Here is a 25,065-nt window from a genome sequence, read left to right on the forward strand (position 1 = left end):
ATCTCTCACCAGCCATGGCACCTCAGCAAAGGACTTCTGCGATTCATTGGGACTGACACAATCTGTCAATTTCCCGACCCGGATCTCAGTCAATGGAGTATCTTCTCTTCTGGACTTGGTTATGACTAACTTCCCTGCAAATGTCTGCTGCTCTTCTTCTGCTCCAATCGGTTCTTCTGATCATGTGCTTGTTAAAGTGGACATCTCACTGGCCATTCTCAGAGAGCCTCCTCAGCGCCGACGAGTCTGGCATTTCACTCAGGCCGACTGGCACGGTCTGCAAGCAGCCATCAATCAACTGGACTGGTGTCCCATCTCTAATGCCTCTGACATCAATTCTTCCTGGAAATTCTTCCAAAGCAAACTGCTCTCTCTCATGCACAGATTTATCCCATCTCATCTTCAGTTGTCTTACCCTTCCTCCCGTGCATGGTACACTGAATTATGTGGTGAGGCAGTTGCCCTGAAACAACTTGCCTTTGCGTCTTGGAAGGCAAATCCAACTGAAGGCAATCTCAGTTCCTTCCACCAAGCTCGAAACAAGTGTGTTTCTACCCTCAGGAGTGCCAGGAAGCACTATCTCTCCACACTCAAGATTGAACTCTCAAACCTGTCTCCTTCCTCCAAATCCTGGTGGCGTCTGGTCAAATCCGTTTCTGGTGTTTGTTCCCCCTCCATCCCCTCCCTTACCTCAAATGGCTACACAGTTGACACCGCACGTGACAAAGCCGAATGCCTCAACTCTGTGTTTGCCTCAAAATCTTGTGTCAAAAACCCATCTCTCTCTGTTCCCACCTTTCTCAGTCGAACCCAACTGCTCCTGGACTCTGTGTCCTTCTCTCCTGACAAGGTGGAGAAGTTTTTATCAAACCTCGACTCTGATTCTGCAAGTGGACCAGATGGCATCAGCCCTCGGGTCCTAAAATCCTGCTCTGCCGCTCTATCTCACCCTCTCTCTGTTCTTTTCACCCTCTCTTTTGCTCAAGGTCATCTGCCAGCATCTTGGAAATCAGCAAACATTACCGCTTTACACAAAAAAGGTGCAAAAACAGATCCTTGCAACTACAGACCAATCAGCCTGCTCCCAATTATCAGCAAAGTCATGGAATTCATCATTGCTTCAGATATCAAATCCTTCCTCTTCTCCAATGGCTTGATCTCTGATCATCAATTTGGATTCAGACCAGGTCATTCTACTCTGGACATGTTGCTCCTGCTGTCTCAACAATGGATGGAGGTCCTCAATGCCAAACAGGAAATCAGAGCTGTCTCACTTGACATATCACGTGCCTTCGATACGGTCTGGCACCCAGCTCTGCTCACCAAACTCACCTCCTATGGTACTCAGGGAAATCTCCACTCATGGCTTGCGGATTTCCTCTCTGGTCGTAGGCAACGTGTGGCCCTGAATGGATTTCTTTCATCTTCCCTACCTGTTCTGGCTGGAGTTCCCCAAGGTAGTGTTCTGAGCCCTGTGCTATTTCTGGTCTTCATCAATGACCTCTCCGACTCTCTGGAAAATCCTCTCTATCTCTTTGCTGATGACTCCACTATCTGCCACTCCATTCCTCATCCCTCAGATCGGCAGTCTGCAGCCTCCTCACTTTCTGCAGACCTGGACAAAATCACAGACTGGTCAAACAAGTGGAACATGTCTTTTAATCCTGACAAATCTCACACTCTTACAATGTCTCTCCAAAAGGACCGACTGGACAACCCTCCCATCTACTTTCTCAACAATCCTCTCCAAGAAGTTCTGTCGCTCAAGCTTTTGGGTCTCACTATCTGCCATGATCTTTCTTGGGAAAACCACATTTCCAAGCTGGCCTCCAAAGCCAGTCGCCGACTGGGCATCCTCCGTCGTGCGAAGTCCTTCTTTGGCACACCTGAGCTCCTCACCACATACAAGGCTTTCATCCACAGCTCAATGGAATACTGTTCCCCCCTCTGGGCTGGTGCTCTTGCCTCACACCTTGCTCGGCTTCACGCTGTTTAGGCCAAAGCTTTCAGAATCATTGGAATCTCCTGCGATGTAGTCAACTCCGAGGGCCTTTCACTCACTCACCGCAGGCAGGTTGGTAGTCTTTCTGTCTTCTACCGACTCCTCTCTGGCCTTGCTCCCCCAGCTCTCTCTGTGCTCTGTCCCCCCAAATATTCCTTCAGGTCGCACAAGATCTGCCTGCAACCCTCTTATGGTTAAACTGCCAAAGTCTGGCTCTCTGCTCACCTTCACTCTTTCATTCCCCTTTTCTCCCGCCTCTGGAACAAACTCCCCCACTCACTTCAATCCCACTCCTCCCTCCAGGTCTTTAAAACAGCTGTTCACCACCATCTCTTATCTTCCCCCATCGAAAACCTTGATCTTTTCTACCCCCGGTAATTCACCCCAGAGTCCTTGCAGTGTTCATATGTTTTATTCCTCTCCAACCTCCCCCCCAAGTCCTCCCGATGTCCCTGCTCTCAAATGTTGTGTTTGTGTCCTTCCCCCTCTCTCCCTATCTTGTCTGCCGCTCCCCTTGTTTTTTGTGTTTTGTGTGTCGGTTTGTCTTTTTGTGTGATTAATGTTAGCTCTTTCACGAGCCTCGATCTTGTATACAAAAAAAAAAAAGAAAAAAAAAAGCAAAGGGGCAGAAGCGAATACTCCAGGATTGTGATATCCCTGCATTAATTTGAAGTTCAAGGCAAAGCAGGTGAGCAACTGCATATCAATTGACGGTAAATTTCAACCTGGGATGCAAGCAGCCAGTTTCATCAAAAACGGTCCACCGAGAACTACACAGAGCGGGATACCATTGTCGGGTTGCACAGCACAAACCACTCATCACACTTGGCAGTGCACGTTTTGCGAGCCCAGTGGTACAAAGAGCACAAGCAATCAACTACCAAGCAGTGAAGAAATGTGATATGGTCAGATGAATCATCCTTCACCATGTTCTCGACAAATGGACGAGTGCACGTGTGGCGCCAACCTAAGGAACTCGAGAATCCTGAGTGCTTGGTTTCAACATTGAAGGGTACTGGTGGTTCTTTAATGTTGTGGGGCACATTTTCCTGGCATTGTTTGGATGTAGTAATTCTGCTAGAATGCAAGGTCAATGCCAATCGCTACTTAATGGTACCGAGTGATCATCTTATTGCAGATCACTCCATATTGCAGCATTTCTTTCCTACCGGGAGCGATATCTTACAGGATGACAATGCCCCCATCCACACATCACATGTGGTCGCCCAATGGTTTGATGAACAGGACACTGACGTTTCAGACATTCACCCCTCTTTTAACTGGAGGAAAGGTTAACGCTTGAAAATTTAGATTTTACTTGCTTCAGACAGTGGTTAAATTGTTTTCCCATGGTGGTTCAATTGGCTTCCCACGGTGGTTCAATTGGTTTCCCAAATGACTGATGTCATCCATATGTCATGGCCTTCTCTGTCACCAGATCTGAATCCAATGAAGCATTTATTGGATATTCTGGAATGACACATGAGATAGCGTTTTCCATCTCCATTAAAGTGGTGTGAGTTGATTGACTTTATCGTGAAAGAATGGTGCCGCATCCCTCCTGCAGAATTCCAGACGCTGGTGGACTCTATGCCACAGCGCATACAGGCCGTACTGGCCACACGTGGTGAACCAACACCCTATTAAGTGACTTTAAATTGGTGTTTCGTTGTGCACAAGCTGTATATATCATGAGTTATGGTCTAATGTTTACATGAAGAGTTATGGGACAATGTATAAATCACTAGTTATGGGACAATGTATAAATCATGAATTATGAAACCACATTACTTATGGACCTTGGTACTCGTTGTGGTTTTATTTAATCTTCCAGATATTCCTAAGATCCTCCAACATGTATCAGCGATTGAAGTTGAAGCAATGTATAACATCACTGGGGAATTAAAATATACGGTATAAACAAATTGTTTTTACCCCAAAGATTAAAAAAAAAAGTCCTTAAAATCTACACAAATCTTGCTGCTTTATCCAGATTACCATATTTTCCAGTGTATTAACTGCGACCGTGTATTAACCGCACCCTTCTTTTTCATCCTCCAAAAAATAATAATAATAATAATAATATTTCTTGTCACCGGCGAAGCTTGATGATGTGGGATTGGAAGTGAATCGTCTTTTCAGCCATGTCATCGGGTACATGTTAGTAGATGTGTGTGTGTCGTCGAACCGACAGCATATGGTGTGCCATGACACTGTAGGTCCATGATGGGCTGGTCCTGAAGTCCCCAATGTCATCGTCAATCGCTAAGCTCCTCGCCTTCAGCCTGAGAGCAGGTGTTGTGCAAGTGCTGTAAATAAAAAACCTGCAAATTAAAACTAAAAATTTCCCATTATACATAAGAGACATAGGTTAGGGGGAGTGCTGCCTCAATCCTCAACTTATTGTCCTATTTTACATCCAATTTTACTTCAACAGTGATGGCCTTCCTCTGTCTTTCGCTCGCGCTACCAACCTTGCTACTCCACGGACGCTTTCCAGTCATGATTGCAAGGGTTATGCATGTTATAGCAGCACAATTCACATGCAAAATGGGAAACACCTCACTACATGCACAATGCTAACATGGAGGGTTTCTGGAAACAGATGGAGGGGAAGGCGAGAGAGAGGGAAGGCAATCTAGCCGGAATCCAGGTGTTATTGCGAACATGTTTTCATGTCGTTTCATGCAAAAATTTAATTGCAGTGTTATGCAAAAATTTAATTGCAGTGTTATCCAAAACCATTTCTTTACCTCCATTAATCCACCCTCAACCCACCTCCTTAAAATCCATTTTCTTTCCTGAAAGTCATTGTAGTGTCCATCTTGTTTATCCCATGTACCCCGCCCCAACCCTCTCTCTCTCTTCCACAGATCTCCCGATGTTCCTGTTCTCTACTGTTGTTGCGATTCCCCCAGATGGACATTATATGGGCGTCCAGTCTGCCAGCATTCATTGGTGGACGATAAAGATCCCATGGTGTCCTTCGTGAAGAGGAAGCGAGCACCATGGCCAAATTCCAAATTCCTGCCATAAACAACAGAGGGCATTGCATCACCAGCACAGCCATTCCCTCAGCCAATGACGCCACATCACAGCCTTGTGCTGCATACATATGAAAAAGATCCCCCCACACCAAAACAAATCAAAATTATTTTATCCCCCCCTCCTCTCCTTTCCCCCACCCTTTGCAATCTACTTTCATTACATTGACGAGACATTGCTCATTCTCACCCTACTTATTTTAATTACACAAAACATACACTACCCGCTCCCCTTCACACTCACCGCGATAGAACCATTTTCACTTGTTTATGAAATTATCGAGGCTTGGATCATTTCCACGCACACTGAAGAAGAGAAGGGGTTAAAATTAAACAAATAAACAAAACGGTGAATGAATGAAATGAATGATAAGTTTCTATTTACTTATCAGAATGATGTTGTAATCAAAATGGATGAATCAGCAGAACGTTGATCGAAGTATGCTAACTCCGGGAGAGAAGAAAAGAGAAACTGACGTTTCAGACATTCACCCCTCTTTTACTCTGGAGAGGGTTAACGCTTGAAAAGTCAGATTTTACTTGCTTCAGACAGTGGTTAAATTGTTTTCCCACGGTGGTTCAATTGGCTTCCCACGGTGGTTCAATTGGCTTCCCAAAGTAGTAAATTTTTTTTTCATGGTGCTTAAAATTTTTTAACCAGTGATTAAATTATTTAAAATTGTTTTTGTTTTCCCACGGTGGTTAAATTGTTAAATTGTTTTTAAATAACTTCAAATAACCTTTTCAGAACTAGAAAGCATCTGAAAATGCAACGCCTGCCCGTCTCTGCTTTGTATTCAGACTTCTTCTTGTGTATGCTAAATATGATGAAAACAGCTAATAAAATACAAAAGATTGACGATTTTAGGCGATCTTGACCTTTTGACCTCAAAAGCAATATGCTTCAGTGAATCAACATGGAAACCCTGCTCAAATTTGAAGTTAATCAAATAAAAATTTATGCTTTTATGCAACCTTGACCTTTGACCTTTTGATCTAAAAAAAAAAAAATCAGCTTCTAGCTTTTGATTGGTGAACCAATTCAGTAATCCAATGTGCAAATTCTTAAAATTTCAGGTCAATTGCATGAAAATTGACGATTTTATGTAATGTTGACCTTTGACCTTTGACCTTTTGACAAAATTATTAATTTGCCTTCTCCATATCATCATAATAAAGCTTTGTTGAGAATTTTATAACAAGGTTCACATGGTTAAAAAAAAAGTTACGGCCCAGACAGACACACACAAAAGTCATTGCAAACCTCGTCTCCCGCTACATGGAGGATGGGCTAACACGTTGAAGGTCACGTGACCGATAATAGTACAACTTTCCTTTCCATGAGACATTTTTTCCCACGATGGTTAAATTGACTTCAACAGTGGTCAAATTGTTTCCCACCATGGTTAAATTGCTCTCCCACAGTGGTTAAATTATTTTCCCACAGAGTGAATATACCAAGATATTCCAACATCACCCTTATGTTACAGATTCGTCACTTCCATTGTTGTGGTTTTCATCCACTGTAAACATTTTTGATTCCATGTACATACTATTATTGTTGTCGTTTAAGGTAAATAGAGATTACTATTTTCAAAAGGTAAAAAGTTAATGTTTTAAATGAAACCGGAACCGGACGACAACGAAGAGGAAGAGAAGGTGGAGCGAGTGAGTCGGACAAGAAGCCGAGCTGCTTCAAGGTCCTGAGCGAACGTTGGCGAGCGGGTCACGTGTGAACTTTGGGTTTCCCGGGAAAGGGATTCCTGCGACAGAGTTGTCATCACTGTGACAGATAAACCTGCGTGACAGGTTTTGCGGTTGATTCCGGAGAGAATTATCGGAGTGCCGTTATGCCACGAGAACGGAAATCGGCCATTTTTACCTCACGCAGGATTTGCGCATCGCTCAAGGTTTTTCGCCTCGCTTTAACCATTGTCACTGCCTCCAGACGTTAATCTGGTGTGTGTATGTAACGATTGTAACGTGGCTTTTGAGTGGGAAATCTGCGGTTCGCCGATCGGGAGCCGTGGAACGTCCATACCCGAGGGTGTGATTTCCCAGTCACCTTGAGGGCGCCTTTGCACAGCTTTGGCAGTGGGACTGACTGTCATCCGAATGGGATTCTGGTCTCGATTAGACATCATTCTGATGATTACTGGAGCGGATCGACTTTGGCTTGATGCCGGAATAGAGACATTGGGGAATGTTCTTCTTTTCGCTCACTTGGAGCACAGTGAGTTATAGTGTACAAACCTGATGGTACCATTATAGGAAATATATATTGGTTGTACAATTGATTACTGTGGTTGTTGTACTGTTATTCTTGTGTGATCTTAATACAATACTTGTTTGTTGGTAACAATTGGTGTGGTTTCACCATTGATCTTTGACATATCAGAATAACACATCTTTCTGCCGTGACTCCTCTCGGGGTTCGGAGGTATTAGTAACTGTCCCTATTCACCCGTAAAACGGGGTGAATAGGGACAGCCATAAAAATCCTATTTATTCCTATTTATCCCATATATGGGGTTAATAGGAACTATAAGTTGCTTTAAAAAAAAAACAAGATAACACTTTCAACCCAAATATCAACAAATCAGTATGGTTATCAATTTTCAGCGAAAAAAGCTTCCGAACTTTTTTTCAGTTTGTGTCCCTATTCACCTTGATGTCCCTATTCGCCTCATTTCACAGTAACAGTTCAAAACTCACTCAAGTTTCTCCAAGTTGAGGATGTTCTTCAGGTCCCTCAGAACAGGCCCAGACTTGGTACTCAAGTTACATCCATATAACCTGTGAGGAGATAAAACTAGGAGTGAAACAAAAAACCGTCAGCATAAAGTTGTAAATAAACGAGTTATATTAGAAGGTTCTTTGTTCCAGGTTAAAGGATAAAATAACCTGAAAATGAACAGGTTGAAGGTCACATGACCGATAACAATAGAAAGTCCCTTTCCATGAGACATTGTCTCCTGGATCGTGGAAACAGACATAAAGAAAACATCTCATGGTACAGGTTGAAGTTACATTTAATAGGGGGGAGAGGAAGAGTGCAAAAGTTTGGGGATGAAAACAGAAGTTTGCGGTGAATTCAGATCTTCAGTTTCCTCTTCATGTTTAATCAAATTAAACGAATTACCTTTCACTGCCGTGCCAGAACAGTGGTTGGGGGTTGAAATGAACACAGGAGATGTGGAAGTGAGGGAGGGGTGGGGGGATGTATTGAAATGATAGCAAGTTTAATAACTACCAGCATGGAAGAGGGGTGCATCATGAAGCATGTCCTCTCATGTTAAGGATCGTCGTTTATCATACGACGAGTAAAAAGCCCATCAAGAATCACGGGTTGGAACAGTTTATTCGACGGTGCAGCCTCGTGAGCATGCCAAAGTCTGAAGCCTCGGCCTAGTGTCAGGTGTGCTTATATCTTCTTTATTTATTCGACAACATATGGATGTAAATGAACACTCGGTTTACTCTACATACATTGCACATCATGTGCAGCAAATTTCACCTCCCTGCACATTGTATTTATTGTTATTTTTAAAAAACGCTTCTGTACACCACCCTTGAGGCTCGGTTTGCAAGACACCGTCTACACCTCCAATAGAAGAGATTACTCTTTTCTGGAAAATGTTTTTGAGTTTCTTTTATCCTCAAAAGTAGACCATAGTGAACACACATTCATGTTAAAAGATTGCCCTTTAAAACCAACCCTCATGAAGAGGACAGACATCTGTACAAACACACAAGCCGACATTGTGGTGTGTATGGTAGATACATGAAATACACTTTTAGTTTCTCAGGAAACAATATCCAAGCATAGATAACGAGATTTTAAATAATATCTGAACCCCCTTACAAACAGGGGGAGCAAATGGATGTTAAAAAAACTAATGGCGAATTATAAAATTAATGAATAATGAGAAATTTAATACGTACGAACATTTTAATGAATCTGTTCGGAATGGTCGTGATACGATTATTTATAAAACATTGAGGGTGTGACACAGACATGACGGTCCAAAGTGACTCATCAGTTGGTTTATTGGTTTTCTAACGAAGATCAATTTTCCCCAAACCTTCGTCTTGCACCAACCTGTCCCCTCTCTGCAGGTGCATCATGTGCACCACGTGGCATGATCACCTCAATTTGACACCATAGGTCGAATATCGGTGTTCAAACGGGGTAAATGGATCATGCCATGATGGGTTTGAACCCAAACGGATCCACAGACGTTATGTTGAGGGTTCTGGTACACCATAATGTATTCTTCTTCTTCACCATTACAACGTCACTCTTCACTTTAACTCATTGACCAGGACGAACAAACATTGATCAACTGATCTGAGTTCAGATTATTCATCCCTTTTCACATTTACTAATGTTCACTACAAGAGAATGTATCAATGAATGTTCAGAATGTACCCGTTTATCCTTCATCGAGTAGTTTATCATTAACCGTTCCTCATTCCCGCTTCATTCACCCCAATGATCCGCTACACAAGACAGGCGAAGCCTTTCATTCCCATCTATGAACACAAGCAAAACACAAAGTTCAAGGAAGGGATAATTATGGAGGTCAGGGCTCACCTGGAGAACATCAGGTACACAATCAGGTCGGAATTATGACGTCATTATGTTTTGATTTCCCAAAACAAATCCCATGCCCACTCACGCGAGGGTTTGCAACTTTGTTTGGGATTTCAAGCCTTCCATCAATCCATCCAATCCTTCATCACCGATGGGATTCGAACTCAAACTGATGGTAAAGGAGGGAAAAAGAAAACCCTGAGGTTATCATTCCATTAACAACATGGAGAACTTTGGGAATACTTTCACCATTTCAATAGTTATGTTTATAAATCACTTCAACACCATATAATTATGGGATTATAACCCAGACCCTCTCAATACACAATTATATAATTATGGGATTATAACCCAGTCCCTCTCAATAAACAATTATATAATTATGGGATTATAACCCAGTCCCTCTCAATAAACAATTATATAATTATGGGATTATAACCCAGTCCCTCTCCATAAATAACGATATAATTATGGGATAATATCCCAGTCCCTCTCCATAAACAACTATATAATTATGGGATTATAACCCAGTCCCTCTCCATAAACAACTTTATAATTATGGGATTATAACCCAGTCCCTCTCCATATTCAACTATATAATTATGGGATAATAACCCAGTCCCTCTCCATAAACAACTATATAATTATGGGATTATAACCCAGTCCCTCTCCATAAATAACTATATAATTATGGAATTATAACCTAGTCCCTCTCCATAAATAACTATATAATTATGGGATTATAAGCCAGTTCCTCTCCATAAACAATTATATAATTATGGGATTATAACCCAGTCCCTCTCCATAAATAACTATATAATTATGGAATTATAACCTAGTCCCTCTCCATAAATAACTATATAATTATGGGATTATAACCTAGTCCCTCTCCATAAATAATTATATAATTATGGGATTATAACCCAGTCCCTCTCCATAAATAACTATATAATTATGGAATTATAACCTAGTCCCTCTCCATAAATAACTATATAATTATGGGATTATAACCTAGTCCCTCTCCATAAACAACTATATAATTATGGGATTATAACCCAGTCCCTCTCCATAAATAACTATATAATTATGGAATTATAACCTAGTCCCTCTCCATAAATAACTATATAATTATGGAATTATAACCTAGTCCCTCTCCATAAACAACTATATAATTATGGGATTATAAGCCAGTTCCTCTCCATAAACAATTATATAATTATGGGATTATAACCCAGTCCCTCTCCATAAATAACTATACAATTATGGGATTATAACCCAGTCCCTCTCCATAAATAACTATACAATTATGGGATTATAACCCAGTCCCTCTCCATAAACAACTATATAATTATGGGATTATAAGCCAGTTCCTCTCCATAAACAATTATATAATTATATGGGTTTCATGAAATCTCTGGGTAATTGCATTAAAAATGGAGTTTATTTATAAACCGTGTGATGGAAATTCACAAATCCGTGTCCAGTGAAAGAGAAGAAAAAGAAAGAAAAAAAACTCAATAACAATTCAAGACTCACTCAAGAAATTCCAAGTTGTTGATGTTCTTCAGTTCCCTCAAGATAGGCCCGGACTTGGTGCTCAGGTTACATCCCCTTAACCTGTGAAGAGATAAAAACGCCAAGGAGTGAAACAAAGAACCATCAGAAGAAAGTTGTCAATAAACAGGTAATATTAAGAAGGCTCTTTATTCCAGGTTGAGAGATAATTAAACTTCCAAATAAACAGGTTGAAGGTCACATGACCGATAACAGTAGTAAACTCCTTTTCCATGTGACATCATCCCCTGGATTGTGGAAACAGGAGTTTTCTACAAAAGAGAGATTAGAGCGAAGTCCAATGTGCGCCATCGCGAATCCCCACACTTCCCACCTAAAACAAAGTCAGAAGATAGCAAAAAGTTCCACCCGGAGTGGAAAGACCCAATATCAAATTTTGAGTCAAGATGTTGTCCAGTTTTGACCCCTGTGACCCACGTCCCCACCCCCTGAGGCATGAACTGGGGATCAAAAAAAAAAAATTGTTATGTATTTCATACGTCCCCCAATGGTGATTGCATTTACAACGTTTTATAGAAAAAATGTTTTAAAATGTGCCAGTAATTGCATTTGTTGGTATTTGACCTTTTGACACCACTCCATGCGGTGAGGCCAAAAATGACACTGTTCTTGTACCGTTGTGCCATGTGGTCATCAAAACCACCAAGTTTTGTGAATTTCTGCCCAACCTTTTTGGAGGAGATAGCGTGACGGGTGGACAGACGAACTGAGTCACTCACAATATCATCCGTTTTTTTTTTTGAAAAAGCGTGGAGATAATAATAAGTAAAACACCTCAACGAACAGGTTTGAGTTATATTAACAACTATAAAAAGTACCTGGCGTTATCGGACAATGGACAATGCAGGCTCGCTTTGTGCCAGGAATATGAAGAGAGGGGTGAGAGAGAGAAGGAGAGGGGGTGCAGAGAAGGGCAGGGAAGGGAAGAGTAGGAGGGTGTAGGGGGAGGGACGGACAAGTAGGGAAGGAGAGGGGGAAAAGGAAGGGGGGGATGGAAGGGGGAGGGGAGAGCGGGGGAGGAATGGGACGGGGGATGATGGGGGAGGAGGAGGAGGATAGGGGAGGGAAATGGGGGCGGGAGGGGGGGAACAGGAATGTAGAGAGGGGAAACAGGAATTGGGGAGGGGGGAACAGTAATGGGGAGGGTGGAATACAGGAGGGGGAGGAGTAAGGGAGGGGAGGGGAAGGGGAAGGAGACACAGGAATGGGGAGGGGGTGTCATGTATGCAGTGCAAATGTTCACCGTTGTATCCCTACACCGGGACCGGGTTGTATCCCTACGCCAGAGCTCGGATGGCGCTGCTGTGAATCGGGCCTTGAACGGCAGAGTGAATAAATGCGTACGACAATTGATCGTAGTTTGTCGAGATACTTTACATGGCGACGAGGATAAACATCTAGACCATGACATCTTTCGGCCATATCGATGAATTCGACCCTCATGAGGGGGATTTTGACACGTATTCTGAGCGGTTGTCTTTCTACTTCGAGGCGAACGGCATCGCGACCGAAGGCCGGATGAAGGCCGTCTTCCTGTCCGTTTGCGGAGGTGAGACGTTCACACTCGTTAAAAACCTGATTCGGCCTCGGACAATCCAGGAGCTCACGTATGCAGAGCTCAAGGCCGCTTTGAAGGAACATTGCAATCAATCTCCTTCAGTCATCCTGTGTCGGTTTAATTTTTACATGTGCAGACAGCAGCAAGGTCAGTCGATCGCAGACTTCATTGCACACCTCAAAAAACTGTCACATCTGTGTGAGTTTGGGGACACGATCGATGACATGCTTCGTGATTTGCTGGTGGTTGGCATGTCCGATGACCGCACTCGTAGACGCCTGCTTGCTGAGAGAAAACTGACGTTCCAAAATGCCAGAGACACCGCCATTTCCATGGAAAGTGCTGAACGCAATGCTACAAGCATCGGTGCCACTCGCTCATCTGGTACCAGCCCTGCTGTGAATCGGTTGGATCATGTTCAGCCAAAACGTTGGAACAAGGCTCCTCGTCAGAAGCCAGTGCAGTCTCAAACCCACAACAACTGTTTTTGGTGCAACGGAAAGCACCCTCCGGAGACGTGTCGGTTCAAAGATGCCACTTGCCATTTCTGTTCGAAAACTGGCCATATTGCTCCAGCTTGCATCACTCGCAAATTGGGAAAAGGAAAAGCTGCTGACAAGATTCATCAGTTTATCGGTTCGGAGGAACCCGAGCTTGACCAGGTGAGCTCTGTTTCCGACAACTCAGAATCGTATGACCTGCTTCATATTGATTCTCACCATAGACGGGACCCTCTTCTTGCCAATGTTGTCGTCAACAATCGACCATTGCAAATGGAGGTCGACACTGGTGCAGCCGTCTCGCTCATCAGCCATGCTGTTTTCACAAACCTGTGGAGTGATGCTGACCGACCCCATCTGAAACCTACTACCTATGGACTCTCCACCTATACAGGTGAGAAGATTGTTCCCTGCGGTACATGTGACGTCACGGTGGGCTACGATAACCGTGAGTTTCACCTACCCCTGATCGTCATTCCTGGAAAGGGCCCTTCCTTACTCGGCAGGAACTGGTTGAGCATAATTCGACTGAAGTGGGAAAGCATTCATCAACTCCGGGCAGCCAACGTTTCTCCTACCGCAGCATACACACTCAAAAATGTGCTGGATACGTACCCAGATGTCTTCAAGGATGAGCTTGGAACCTTGAAAGGACATACGGCTAAACTCAGGGTTGACCGGGATGCCAATCCTATATTTTGCAGGGCTCGCCCAGTCCCTTTCGCCCTGCGTGAGCGGATTGACAAGGAACTGGATCATCTTGAAAATCTGGGGATCATCGAGCAAATCCAGTATGCCGAATGGGCGGCGCCCATCGTCCGGTCATAAAATCGGACCAGTCCATCCGCATATGTGGAGATTATAAAATGACCGTGAACAGGTGTTCTTCATTGGATAAATATCCAATCCCGAGGATCGAAGACCTCTATGCTCGTCTCACGGGAGGCAAGACTTTTATGAAACTCGATCTCAAATCCACCTATCTACAGCTCTGCTTGGACGAGAATTCGAAACAGTATCTTACCATCAACATGCATCGTGGGTTGTACAGGTACCACCGACTTAGTTTTGGAGTGAAATCTGCACCTGGAATTTATCAGCGTGTCATGGACAGTTTGTTTGCCGCCGAACGCAACGTCGTTTGTTACCAGGATGATATTCTGGTTACTGGTCGTACGGACGCGGAACATCTACAGAACCTGGAGAGAGTTCTGAAGAAGATTTCGGACTCCGGCCTACGTTTGCATCGAGACAAGTGCAAGTTTATGGTGCCATCAGTCACGTACCTGGGTCATACGATTGATGCTGAGGGTCTACACCCGACAGATGAGAAAGTCCGAGCTATCAAGGATGCTCCTTCTCCACGAGATGTGACCGAATTGAAGTCATACCTCGGTTTGCTTCAGTTCTATGGTCGTTACATCCCGAATGTGACCGACGTTTTGGGCCCCCTTTATCGGCTTTTGAGGAAAGGAGTCTCCTGGAGCTGAGGGTCTACTGAACAATCAGCATTCCAGACCTCTAAGGATCTGCTCAAATCGTCCAATGTTCTCGTTCATTTTGATCCAGAGAAGGATCTTGTGCTGACATGCGATGCCTGTCGGTATGGAGTGGGGAGTGTATTATCACACGTGATGCCTGATGGTACGGAAAGACCGGTTGCATTTGCATCCAGAACGTTGTCCCCGGCAGAGAAAAACTATTCCCAACTTGACAAGGAAGGATTGGGAATCGTTTTCGGCGTCGGCAAATTTCGCCAGTACCTTCTTGGACATCATTTCACGATTCGCACTGATCACAAGCCGCTGATCAGTCTGTTTGGTCCAACTAAGGCGACATCTGACACACTACCGCCCAGGATCATCCGCTGGTCCCTGTTTCTCGCTGCTTATGACTACACCATCTGTTATAAGCCCGGTTCGTCTATCACAAATGCAGATGCCATGAGTCGGTTACCCCTTCCAGAATCCGTTGATGATTCGCCTACACTAGGATCCATTATCGCACTGATGGATCATCTGGAAGATTGTGCTGTCGATTCCGGCCAGATCCGCACTCATACTCGACGAGACCCTGTTCTGTCCAGAACTGTCCAGGCTGTACAGCTTGGATGGCATTTGCTACCTGAGGGTGACCCAGATTTTGCGGCTTTTAAAGCACGTAAAAACGAACTCAGCGTGGAAAATGGTTGCCTACTCTGGGGATGTCGTGTCGTGATCCCGAAAATTCTGCGTTCCAGGGTCATGGATGAAATCCATGACTGTCACCCCGGGATTGTGAAGATGAAGTCACTTGCCAGAAACTATGTGTGGTGGCCGAATCTTGATGCTGATATCGAACATCATGTTCGACATTGTTACCCCTGCCAGAGCACCCGGAATACACCTGCGAAAGCGCCACTGCATCCCTGGGAATGGCCCAGCGAACCGTGGCATCGCATACATCTCGATTATGCCGGGCCTATTAACGGCAGCATGATTCTAATAATTACGGACGCGCACACAAAATGGATTGATGCCTATGTGACGCGTGGTACTACGTCAGCCATTGTCATCGAAAGACTCAGACACTGTTTCGCCACTCATGGTCTGCCCAGGATGATCGTGAGTGATAACGGTTCGTGTTTTTCCAGTACCGAGTTTGCCAAGTTCACACGTCGGAATGGCATCAAACATAAGTTTGTCAGCCCACATCACCAGGCTTCAAATGGCTTGGCCGAACGATCCGTGGGAATCATCAAATCCGGATTGCAGAAACTTCAGGAGGGAACCCTGGAAACAAAGCTGTCTCATCTCCTGTTCAAATACCGCATCACGCCACAATCAACAACCGGTGCAGCTCCGTCTGAGTTATTGATGAAACGACACTTGAGATCGACACTTGACAATCTCAAACCAGACATATCATCAAATGTTTATCAAAGCCAGCTTAATCAAAAGTTGGTGCACGATAAGACGTCCAACAGTCGATGTATCAACATTGGAGATCCAGTGTTTGCCCGAAATTTTGGTGCACGTGCGACGTGGCTACATCGGCGTCATCGAGGGACATCATCGAGAAGCCAGATCCACTGTCCAGTGTGATTCGCCTGCAGGACGGCCGCGAAATTCGTCGACATCAGGTCCACATAACCTACCGTCACTGTGAGTCGATGGAGCCTGTAGCATCGTCAGAGTCAGGACAACAGTTCGACCCGCCACTGCCGGAGATCGTCGTGGCCGCTCCAGCCGGCTCGGATGCCCCGAAAACCTCTGCAAACGCTACACCCTTCGTGGAGACCAAAGGAATCACCTCGGACTCTGTATCCACTGGTACACTGCGACCCAAAGGAATCACCTCGGACTCTGTATCCACTGGTACACCGCGACGCTCAATGCGTGAGAGAAAAGCACCCGACCGGTTGAATCTTTGAAGATGTTTTTTTTTTCACGTTGACACATGTTCTATTTTCACGTATTTTCATTATTCTCATAACCGTTTGCACACATATTTTCACATGTTTTGGAAATGTTGCTTTTGAAATGTCAATTCTGGAAATATAGCACGTATTGCTCTTGGTAATTTTGGACTTAAAGGGGAGGATGTCATGTATGCAGTGCAAATGTTCACCGTTGTATCCCTACACCGGGACCGGGTTGTATCCCTACGCCAGAGCTCGGATGGCGCTGCTGTGAATCGGGCCTTGAACGGCAGAGTGAATAAACGCGTACGACAATTGATCGTAGTTTGTCGAGATACTTTACAGGGGTTGGGAGAGGGTTGGACAGGAAGGAGGAGGGGAAGGGCAGACAGGGAGAAGGGAAGGGAGAGGATGGTGTAGGGCAAGAGGAGGGAAGGTTTCTGAAAATCTGGTGGTTAAAGCACTATACCATCTATTTATCACATAAGCAATAATAGCAGAATTTCCCTCTTCCCCTCTGCACTGCATTCGCCAGGTATCTCCCCACTCCACTTTCTTCCCCCCATGGACTCCCCCACAACTCCTCCCCACCCCCTCACAACACACTCAGAATTACCCAGGTGTAGAACGGTATGTCATCTCATCTAGTAATATCAAAACGGGCTTGTGCTAACTTATTTTCAAAAACTTATTTTTCAAAAAAACTTGTTCAAAAGAAAAAAAAAAAAAAACTTTAAAAACTTAAGAAACTCAAAAGGTTTGTAATGAAAATGAATCGAAGTTGAACCCAGGTGTTATGCTCTCTCTAACCACTGAGAGGCGTCTATAAGAACTCGGACAGCCATCGCTCCGAAACATTCCTGCGACATTTAATCCATGACACGTAGACTCGAATGGTGCGTATACGTAGATGATCCAGGCTTGCTTGCATTGATTGACATTGCTGAACTTAAACCCCATGATTCCATAATCCTGATATATTGCATGATTGTATTTTTACAGGATGTTGCCAGAGATCGAATTGTCATTAAACCTACTACTAGGTCAAAGTTGTGGATCTGATTTTCATTACAATTAATGACAATTCATCTCGCTGTCCGAACGAGAACAAGAGGCGAACAAGAGCGACATGTCGGGACACAAAATGATCCAGGTGCCGCTCTTCGCAGCCGACCCGCAAGCAGCGGCCGCGGCTGCGGAGCTGACACATTGGCTGAAAACCTTGGATAACCAATTCAAGGCTCAGGAAGCCGCTGTCACCAAAGAAACGAAATTAGACGTACTACAAACAAAGGTACACCACAATGTGTATCGGGCAATCGAACAATGTGTGACGTTCGATGCTGCCGTGGCAGAGCTGAAGCGTATTTACATCAAAAAACGAAGCGCGATCTATTCCTGGCATCTGCTCGCACGACGACGACAACAGCCCACGGAGACTTTAGATCACTTCGCTCAAGAGCTCTGATGTCTGCTGACCGAGAGTGCCCCAGCGGTACGTACACATGAACAAGTTTGTGATGATCTTGTTCACAATTCTTTTGTCGCATGACGTAGATCCCCAGTCGTCAGAGAGAGACTTCTTGAAGAAGCCGACTTGACACTCGCTGAAGCACTACGGCTATCGCACGTCTATACCCAAGCACGGGAACAATCCGACGCGTATGAACACCCATACGTCACTGTGGGGACATCTCGACAAGCTCGACCGGAGAGAGCGACCGCCGAGGATGTGGATGCAGCCATGGCATCTCTGCCGGAATCGGAGACCCCGGCCACTCCCGAGGAGGATGTCGATCTGGGCTTGACGGCAGCAGCAGCAGCTGGACCAAAGCCCGGACGTAACGCTACATGCTATTTCTGCGGGAACCGAAGACATCTCAGGACTGTTTGCCCGGCTAGAGATGCGACATGTCATTTGTGCACAAAGACTGGTCATTTTGCGAAAGTTTTCCGATCGACGTCGCAGGGCAAACGAGGCCGCTCGACGATGAATGACCTTATCGCCGAGCCAGCGGACCGAACGGTGCGCGGGGCGCCTCGCCCGACTTTGATGAGGGTCACACATTCCCAAGGGCCCCTGGCTGTGAGCTCGACCTTGGTGAGATTCGTCGCGCCGACTAAACAAGTGGCGCAAACATGACAGTACGCGGTGCGACCGTCCTTGGCCGGCATTCTTCAGACGCCTTGCCAACTTCCTGGATCGGCCACCCGAACGGCTAATGTTGGCTTTGAAACTCCGCGCGTGACACGAGCACCATCCGGAGGCTGCACGTATGATCTACAAGCTAATGCCATGGCACGAAAGCCGGGAACTCCATGCATGGCATGTGCGCCTTCTGGAGGCGGCACGACCGGCCTACAAACGATTTCAATGGCACGGAAAACTTTAGCTGGCATTGGATCCACGCGCAAGGCACGAGCGCTTCGCCTAGACGACTCGATAATTGCAGGTCCACCTGGCCTGGCTCGTGCTATAATTCCACTTATGATCGAGGGAATTTTTGCAAATGCTTTGATCGATACAGGTTCCACAGATAGTTCTGTTGATTATCGACTTGTGCAAAAACATGGATGGCCGATTCTTGGGACAAGACGCCGAATCTTTATGGCCTCTCAGGGGCTGAGGCTCAGCACAAAAGGGGAATGTCGACTGAAGCTTGTGATTAAGGGACGAATGTTTCCGGATGTGCATCTCATGGTCTTACCAGCATTATGTGCAGACGTTTTGCTAGGACATGATTTTCTCAAGCGACATGGACTGTTGGAAATGGAATTTGGTGGCACTGATACGCTTGCTGTGTGTGCTCTTGCAGGGATGGAAATTGAGCCGCTGACGCTGTTCCCCAATATGACCATGGACTGCACACATGTAGCAGTTAAATCGCTATGCTACTCACGAGCTGACGCGCAATTCATTGCGGAAGAAACGGCCCAGCTATTAAAGGAAGGTATCATAGAACCTAGTCAGTCACAAGTTCTAGTGGTACGAAGCGAAGTGCATCGCAAACGCATGATAATCGACTATTCGCAGACGATTAATCGGTTTACACAGCTGGACGCCTACCCTCTTCCGGGCATGGACTCCGTGGTGCGACAGGTGGCCCAGTATTCGGTCTATAGCACTCTCGATTTGCGTAGTGCGTATCATCAAATCCCCATCTCCGAGGCCGACCGCATCTATGCAGCGTTTGAATCGAGTCAAAGGTTATACCAGTTCACCCAACTACCTTTCGGGGTCACGAACGGGGTCACTTGTTTTCAGAGGGCTATGGACAACCTCATCGCTAAGGAGAACTTGACCGACGTCTTTGTATATCTGGACAATCTCACGCTTTGCGGGCATGACCAGGAACATCATGATGCTAATCTGAAGCGCTTCCTCAAGGCCGCGCAGAGGTATCGCTTAACTATGAATGAGGCTAAATGTCGTTTCTCCGCTCGCACAATAGATCTTCTGGGGTACACCGTGACCCACGGCTCAGTTGCTCCGGATAAGGAGCGTCTGCGACCCTTGCTCGACATGGCCCCGCCCTGTGATCATGCTTCGCTGAAGCGTGCTCTCGGGCTGTTCGCTCATTATTCTAAGTGGGTACAAAATTTCTCTGCGAAGCTCCGCCTGCTTGTGGACGGCGAAGCATTCCCCATGAGCCTTGCCGCCAAGGCTGCTTTCCATGGCCTTAAGTCCGACATCGTTGGCGCTGCTGTGGCGACGATTGACGAGAATAAATCTTTTGTTTTGGAAAGTGATGCATCGGATCATGCGATAGCTGCGACTCTCTCCCAGGGGGGGTGCCCTGGGGCTTTCTTTTCGCAAACTCTCACCTCCGCTGAGCGGAGACATTCGTCTGACGAAAAGGAGGCATAGGCCATCGTCGAGTTGATTCGGCGTTGACGTCCCTATTTGCTAGGACGATGTTTCCAAATTATCACGGACCAACAGAGCGTTGCATTTATGTATGACACTCTGCATGCTCAACGCATTAAGAATGAGAAAATCACTCGCTGGCACATCGAACTTGCCAATTTCTGCTATACAATCAAATATTGCCCTGGGAGGGATAACCTGGTTGCCGACGCCTTATCGCGGCTGGCAACGTGTGCGGGCCTCATATCTTTGGAGGATCTGCGCGCTTTGCACGACAATCTGTGCCATCCCGGGGTGACGCGTTTCGCTCATTTTGTGCGTAGTCGTAACTTGCCCTACTCGGTTGAAGACATTCGCCAGGTCTGTCGCAATTGTTCTGTATGTGCTGAACTCAAACCGCGTTTTTACAACCCTCCTATGAGGACACTGGCCAACTAGGTCGTGGGAGAGATTGGCGATGGACTTCAAAGGGCCTCTGCCGGCATCACCAGCATCGAGTAACTCTCGTTATGTGCTCACTATCGTTGATGAGTTCTCGAGATTCCCTTTCGCTTTCACATACGCAGATATGATGGCCGCCACGGTTATCCGGTGCCTGCAGAACTTGTTTTCTATGTTTGGGAATCCGGCCTACATGCATACCGATCGAGGTGCGGTGTTCCTGTCCCAGGAGGTGAGGAGCTTCTTACTCCAGCATGATGTCGCTTCTAGCGATACCACTCCGTATAGACCGTAGGCGAATGGACAGGTCGAACGCTTCAATGGTATTATATGGAGAGCTGTCATGCTAAGCCTTAGGTCCCTCGGCCAAGGCCTAGATAAATGGGCCTGGTCGTTACCTGCGGTGCTGAACTCAATCAGGACTTTACTGTGTACGGCCACCAACCAGACTCCCCACGAACGGATGTATCATCACCCGAGGAGCTCGGGTAGTATCCGACCTTTACCTACTTGGCTTGCTGAGCCGGGGCCGGCTTATCTCAAACGTGCGGTTCGCATGAGCAAGTATGATCCACAAGTGGATAAGGTGCAAGTACTCCAAGCTAATCCCGAGCATGCCCGCGTGTTGATGGCAGATGGACGTGAGTCCACAGTCTCCGTACGCCACCTGGCCCCTTGCGGGGAAATCGACAAACCAATTTACGAGTCTATGGACTCTCCCGTTGCTCCACCTATGGAGCATCTGCCGGCCATCTCGCCGCCAAATACACCCCAGCCTGTGGGCACTGCGGTGCCACCTTCATCACCTGACTCTGGCGGCTACTCCGAAGCGGGGGACTCCGGGCCTGGGGATGTAGTACCCGGTAGTTTCCGGACCCGCACTGGAAGGGAAATTCGTCGCCCCGATCACTACGGATGGACCGACTGACATGGACGGACGATCGCTGCTCTACTATTGCTGCTGCGTGCTCGATTCCTGCCTAGCGGAAGTGTAATTCAAACGGCGGGGAGAATGTAATGAAAATGTATCTAAGTTGAACCCAGGTGTTATGCTCTCTCTAACCACTGAGAGGCGTCTATAAGAACTCGGACAGCCATCGCTCCGAAACATTCCTGCGACATTTCATCCATGACACGTAGACTCGAATGGTGCATATACGTAGATGATCCAGGCTGGCTTGCATTGATTGACATTGCTGAACTTAAACCCCATGATTCCATAATCCTGATATATTGCATGATTGTATTTTTACAGGATGTTGCCAGAGATCGAATTGTCATTAAACCTACTACTAGGTCAAAGTTGTGGATCTGATTTTCATTACAAAGTTATTCCCATCTCTGAACACAAACAAAGCACAAACTTCAACCAAAGGTTGTTAATGGAGGTCAAGGTTCACCTGGAGAACATCAGGTACACAATCATGGATGATGACATCAATATGTTTTAATTTCCCAAAACAAATCCCATTCCCACTCACCAGAGGATTTGTAACTTTGGTTGGGATTTCAGAACACCCATCAACACCTCCAATCCCTCATCACCAATGGGATTCGAACTCAAACTGATGGTAAAGGAGGGAAAGAGAAAACCCTGAGGTTATCATTCCATTAACAACATGAAGAACTTTGGGAATACTTTCACCATTTCAATAGTTATGTTTATAAATCACTTCAACACCATATAATTATGGGATTATAACCCAGTCCCTCTCCATAAACAATTATATAATTATGGGATTATAACCCAGTCCCTCTCCATAAACAACTATATAATTTTGGGATTATAACCCAGTCCCTCTCCATAAACAACTATATAATTATCGGATTATAACCCAGTCCCTCTCCATAAACAACTATATAATTTTGGGATTATAACCCAGTCCCTCTCCATAAACAACTATACAATCATATAATTTTGGGATTATAACCCAGTCCCTTTCCATAAACAATTATATCATTTTGGGATGATAACCAAGTCCATCTCGATTTTTCTTTGATTTTTTTTTTGTGTGCATAATCGAGGCTCGTGAAAGAGCTAACATTTATCACACAAACGAATCAAACAGACAAACAAACAAAATATATAAAAAGGGGAGCGGTAGACAAGATGGGGAGAGAAGGGGAAGCACATAAACACAACATTTGAGAGCAGGGACATCGGGAATGTGTGGGAGGGAGAGGGCTTGGGGGGGGGGGTGGGAGAAGTATAAAAACAAGGACACCAAGGACTTCCAGGAAAGAAGTTGGTATTTCAAAAAAGTGGATTTGGGGTTAAATTAGCGGGGGTAGAAAAGATCAATGTTTTGGATGGGGGAAGAGAAGAGATGGTGGTGAACAGCTGTTTTAAAGACCTGGAGGGAGGAGTGGGATTGGAGAGAGTGAGGGAGTTTGTTCCAGAGGTGGGAGAAAAGAGGAATGAAAGAGTGAAGGTGAGCAGAGAGTCTTGATTTTGGCTGTTTAACCATAAGAGGGTTGCAGACAGATCTTGTGTGACCTGAAGGAATATTTGGGGGGCAGAGCCCAGAGAGAGCTGGAGGAGCAAGGCCGGAGAGGAGTCGGTAGAAGAAAGAAAGACCACCAACGTGCCTGCGGTGAGTAAGTGAAAGGCCCTCGGAGGTAGCTTCATCACGGGAGATTCCAATGATGTTGAATGCTTTGGTTTCAACAGCGTGAAGACGAGCTAGGTGTGAGGCAGGAGCACCAGCCCGGAGGGGAGAGCAGTATTCCATTGAGCTGTGGATGAAAGCCTTGTATGTGGTGAGGAGCTCAGGTGTGCCAAGGATGGACTTCGCACGACAGTGGATGCCCAGTCGGCGACTGGCTTTGGAGGCCAGATTTGAAATGTGGTTTTCCCAGGAAAGATCATGGCAGAAAGTGAGACCCAAAAGCTTGAGTGACAGAACTTCTTGGAGAAGATTATTCAGAAAGTGGATGGGAGGGTTGTCCAGTCGGTCTTTTCGGAGAGACATCGTAAGAGTGTGAGATTTGTCAGGATTGAAAGACATGTTCCACTTGTTTGCCCCGTCTGTGATTTTGTCCAGGTCTGCAGAGAGTGAGGAGGATGCAGACTGCCGATCTGAGGGATGAGGAATGGAGCGGCAGAGAGTGGAGTCATCAGCAAAGAGATAGAGAGGATTTTCAAGAGAGTCGGAGAGATCATTGATGAAGACCAGAAAAAGCACAGGGCCCAGAACACTGCCTTGGGGAACTCCAGCCTGAACAGGAAGAGGAGATGAGAGAAACCCATTCAGGGCCACACGTTGACGACAACTAGAGAGGAAGTCCACAAGCCATGCGTAGAGATTTCCATGGATACCAAAGGAGGAGAGTTTGGTGAGCAAAGCGGGGTGCCAGACCGTATCGAAGGCACGTGATATGTCAAGGGAGACAGCTCTAATTTCCTGTTTGGCATCGAGGACCTCAATCCATTGTTGAGACAGCAGAAGCAGCATGTTCTTCCCAGGAAAGATCATGGCAGAAAGTCAGTAGAGTGACAAGGGGGTCAGTAGAGTGACCTGGTCTGAAACCAAATTGATGATCAGAGATCAAAACCGTTGGAGAAGAGGAAAGATTGCATATCCGAAGCAATGATGGATTCCATGACTTTGCTGATAATTGGGAGAACGCTGATTGGTCTGTAGTTTCTCGGATCTGTTTTTCCACATTTTTTGTGTAAAGCGGTGATATTGGCTGATTTCCAAGAAGATGGCAGATGACCTTGAGCAAAAGAGAGGGTGAAGAGAACAAAGAGAGGGAGTGAAAGAGTGGGAGAACAGGATTTTAGGACCCGTGGGCTGATGCCGTCAGGTCCAGTTGCAGAATCAGAGTCGAGGGTTGACAGAAACTTTTCCACCTTGTCAGGAGGAAAGGACACAGAGTCCAGGAGCAGCTGGGTACGACTGGGTACGGTGGGTACATAGAGGGATGGGTTTGGGACACAAGATTTAGAGGCAAACACAGAGTTGAAGCATTGAGCTTTTTCACGTGCGGAGTCAGCTGTGTTGCCGTTTGAGGTAAGGGAGGGGATGGAGGGGGAACAAACACCAGAAACAGATTTGACCAGATGCCACCGGGATT

General features: G+C 45.7%; 1 protein-coding gene across 1 annotated transcript in view; it reads right to left on the reverse strand.

Moving 5' to 3' along the window:
* Positions 1-3,793: 3,793 nt before the first annotated feature.
* LOC144893642 (NACHT, LRR and PYD domains-containing protein 3-like) overlaps positions 3,794-25,065 on the reverse strand; it is a 36,981-nt gene continuing 15,709 nt past the window's right edge. The window contains exons 6-11 of the mRNA XM_078784552.1: positions 22,467-22,550; positions 11,180-11,260; positions 9,729-9,812; positions 7,762-7,842; positions 5,291-5,352; positions 3,794-4,311 (exon numbers count right to left, since the gene is read on the reverse strand). Of these exons, the coding sequence (XP_078640678.1) occupies positions 5,307-5,352; positions 7,762-7,842; positions 9,729-9,812; positions 11,180-11,260; positions 22,467-22,550 (376 nt within the window). The 3' untranslated portion in view covers positions 3,794-4,311; positions 5,291-5,306. The remainder of the gene's footprint in view (positions 4,312-5,290; positions 5,353-7,761; positions 7,843-9,728; positions 9,813-11,179; positions 11,261-22,466; positions 22,551-25,065) is intronic.

The sequence above is a fragment of the Myxine glutinosa genome, chromosome 1 (genome assembly GCF_964187855.1).
Source record: "Myxine glutinosa chromosome 1, kmMyxGlut1.1, whole genome shotgun sequence".
NCBI classification, from domain to species: Eukaryota; Metazoa; Chordata; class Myxini; order Myxiniformes; family Myxinidae; genus Myxine; species Myxine glutinosa.